The 2,459-nt window shown below is 36.7% G+C and overlaps 1 protein-coding gene across 1 annotated transcript; it reads right to left on the reverse strand.

Annotated features, from left to right (window-relative positions):
* Positions 1 to 744: 744 nt before the first annotated feature.
* LOC135121192 (5'-deoxynucleotidase HDDC2-like) lies at positions 745 to 2,218 on the reverse strand. Its single transcript, XM_064045502.1, has 6 exons — positions 2,139 to 2,218; positions 1,971 to 2,079; positions 1,471 to 1,573; positions 1,149 to 1,263; positions 1,025 to 1,090; positions 745 to 964 (listed from the first exon to the last, which is right to left on the reverse strand). Exons 1-6 carry the CDS (start codon positions 2,206 to 2,208, stop codon positions 828 to 830), a joined length of 600 nt encoding a protein of 199 aa, XP_063901572.1. The 5' UTR covers positions 2,209 to 2,218; the 3' UTR covers positions 745 to 827.
* Between the last annotated feature and the right edge of the window lie 241 nt (positions 2,219 to 2,459).

A 2,459-nucleotide genomic window follows, 5' to 3' on the forward strand; every position in this document is an offset into this window, starting at 1 on the left:
CATGTTATTCAAAAGTGTATAGAGTGCGTTCCCCCTCAGGAAATACGTTTTATAGTGGACGCCTTGAAAAATCTTGTTTGCGAGCTGGCGGCGCATCCCTACGGATGCCGGGTTATCCAGCGCATTTTAGAACACTGCACTGACTACCAAATTACATACGTGCTTGAGGAATTACACGGCAAAGCCTCTGAGCTTACACAGGTGGTCTTTGCTTATACGCGCTATGCAGGTGGGAAAAAAAACTAATTAATAAAACAGGATCAGTACGGAAATTATGTAATCCAGCATGTGCTGGAGCACGGAAGACGGTGTGACAGGGATAAAATAATCGGAAGTATGCGGAACCGAGTACTGCTACTGAGTCAGCACAAGTTTGCCAGTAATGTGGTGGAAAAGTGTTTGATTCATGGAGACAGCGAGCAGCGCGCTGTGCTGATTTCTGAAGTACTAAAGGATGGAAACAAGTGCAACTCTTTCTTCGTTTTTCCTATTCTTATATATATATATTATTTTTATCAGGGGAGGATTGCACACGATGATTAAGGATCAGTATGCAAACTACGTTGTACAAAGAATGATCGACGTTGCCCAGGACGAACAACGGGAAGAACTGCTGCTTCACCTGAAGCCACATTTCGAGTACCTCAAAAACTTTTCATACGGAAAACACATCATCGCCAAAGTCGAAAAGCAGGCCTTAGAAATATAAGCAGCGCACATTTTATGGGGGACGCTTAACACGTGACCAACTGGTCAAAATAATTCTGTATTGTAAATAATAAAGGTTTCGATGTAGATTTTTTTTAAAAAATGCAGTGTGAATTCCGTCACTTCAGTTGAGTGAGAATATGAGAGTTTATATCCTCTCGGCGCCTGCAAAGCTCGTCCAGCCAACTTCTGATCGTTTCGGTCTTAATTGTGCCCTCAGTGGAAGTAAAGAATTCCTGCAAGTCTATATTCTGTTCTGTTTTTTATAAGTTAGATGAGCGTCTCTGAAAAGATACGCAAAATTAAAGAAAAAAACCTTTTTCGTACTCAAAAGCCTGCAAGAGCATTTCAAACTTATCGAGATCCTTCACGAGTTTCGCTTCTATTAAAAAAAAACAATAATTTGACGTTTTACACTTGATAACCAGCAGAGAAACAACCTTTACTTGTGCCAAGTTCATATTCTTCCCACAACACTAATAGTTCCAGGTCCAAACCCTCCGAAGAACTTTTCCCGTCTTTCAAGAGCGTAGCCTCGATTTGCTTCATGGCTGCCTTTAAAATAAAAACTTTCTAAATTTAAACTAGAAATAAGTTTTATAAACAACCATTTTAAAGTAACGAATCTAATAAGCCAACTTTTATTTAAAAAGGGGCTAGAAGCAAGTACACAAGCTTTATAGAGGCTAAAAGAATAACGCCAAAATTTTTTAAGCACTGAAAGCAAAAAAACATGTAATTGGGCTTTAAAAAGTTACGTACACGTTCCGCTTCGCGTTTCTCCTCTTTAGTCACGTTATCCATAGGAGTAATGTCGCCGACGATGCTCTCGGCCAAGTCGTGAACTAGACTCATCTTAATACAACTAAGTTTTCAGAAAAAAAGATATTATGCTTTCTAAATAATTATAGATTTTTTAAGATCTTTGGTACGGTCATATACGAGAAGCCGTCAGGCATAGTAAAAAATGTTTTAACCCTTTTTAATAGTGCAACTTTATACACAAAAAAGAAACTAATATAACGCTCAAGTAAAGGTAGAGTGCAGCTGGAAAGTACTGAGCCGAATATATCTCTTAAGTAAAAATAATAAAACGGTTAGTATAATAAGACACTTTGAAAGCCTGTAAAGTTTAAATTTCTTGTTTTGCTTACAAAACCCAAAGTTACAAATAATTAAACAGGCTACTTGGAGTAAGGGCAAGTTTCACTTTGGTCTCACGCTTTAATAAGTAGTTCAACTATAATAAAATTGATAATAACCGGTCCTTGTTTATAGAAAGATCATTTGGAAGACAAAAGCTAAGGAGAGCCATCCGATACATATGATCCGCAATGCTCTCAGGCGAATTCACGCCATGGTAAATCCAACCTAAAAAATTAGTACTAATAAAGTAAAAGTGTATGAATAAAGAGCAGTCGTATTCTAACCGGCTCGCTTAGTTTTCTTAAGTTGGCCTAAAAGCAAGGCGAACTCGACAACGTTTGTACTGAAAAACATTTCCAAACGAGCGTTTTACAAGAGCTTAAAGATAAGCCTTAAGTTGTGAGGGTTATAAAGAAGAAAATGAAGTTTAATCATAATTTTAAACGCTTTTTTAAATAAAAAGGTTTAGCAGACGGTTTAATTTAAAATTTCTATTTTATTAGCTATTCGAGCGTAACCGCATTTTAGAAGATATGAAAATACCCCAAAAGAACACATTATTAATAATGAAGCTAAAGAGTTCATACTTACTATTAAAAAAAGTT

The sequence above is a fragment of the Zophobas morio genome, unplaced genomic scaffold, assembly GCF_036711695.1.
Source record: "Zophobas morio isolate AGI-343-1 ecotype UQ-CSIRO unplaced genomic scaffold, CSIRO_AGI_Zmor_V1 ptg000520l, whole genome shotgun sequence".
Lineage (NCBI taxonomy): Eukaryota > Metazoa > Arthropoda > Insecta > Coleoptera > Tenebrionidae > Zophobas > Zophobas morio.

Coding starts and splice junctions, on each gene's coding strand:
- LOC135121192 (XM_064045502.1), bottom strand. CDS start 2,208: ATGTTTTTCAGTACAAACGTTGTCGAGTTCGCCTTGCTTTTAGGCCAA. Junction 2,080..2,138: donor TAAGAAAACTAAGCGAGCCG/GTTAGAATACGA, acceptor CTAATTTTTTAG/GTTGGATTTACCATGGCGTG. Junction 1,264..1,470: donor AGAAACGCGAAGCGGAACGT/GTACGTAACTTT, acceptor TTTATTTTAAAG/GCAGCCATGAAGCAAATCGA.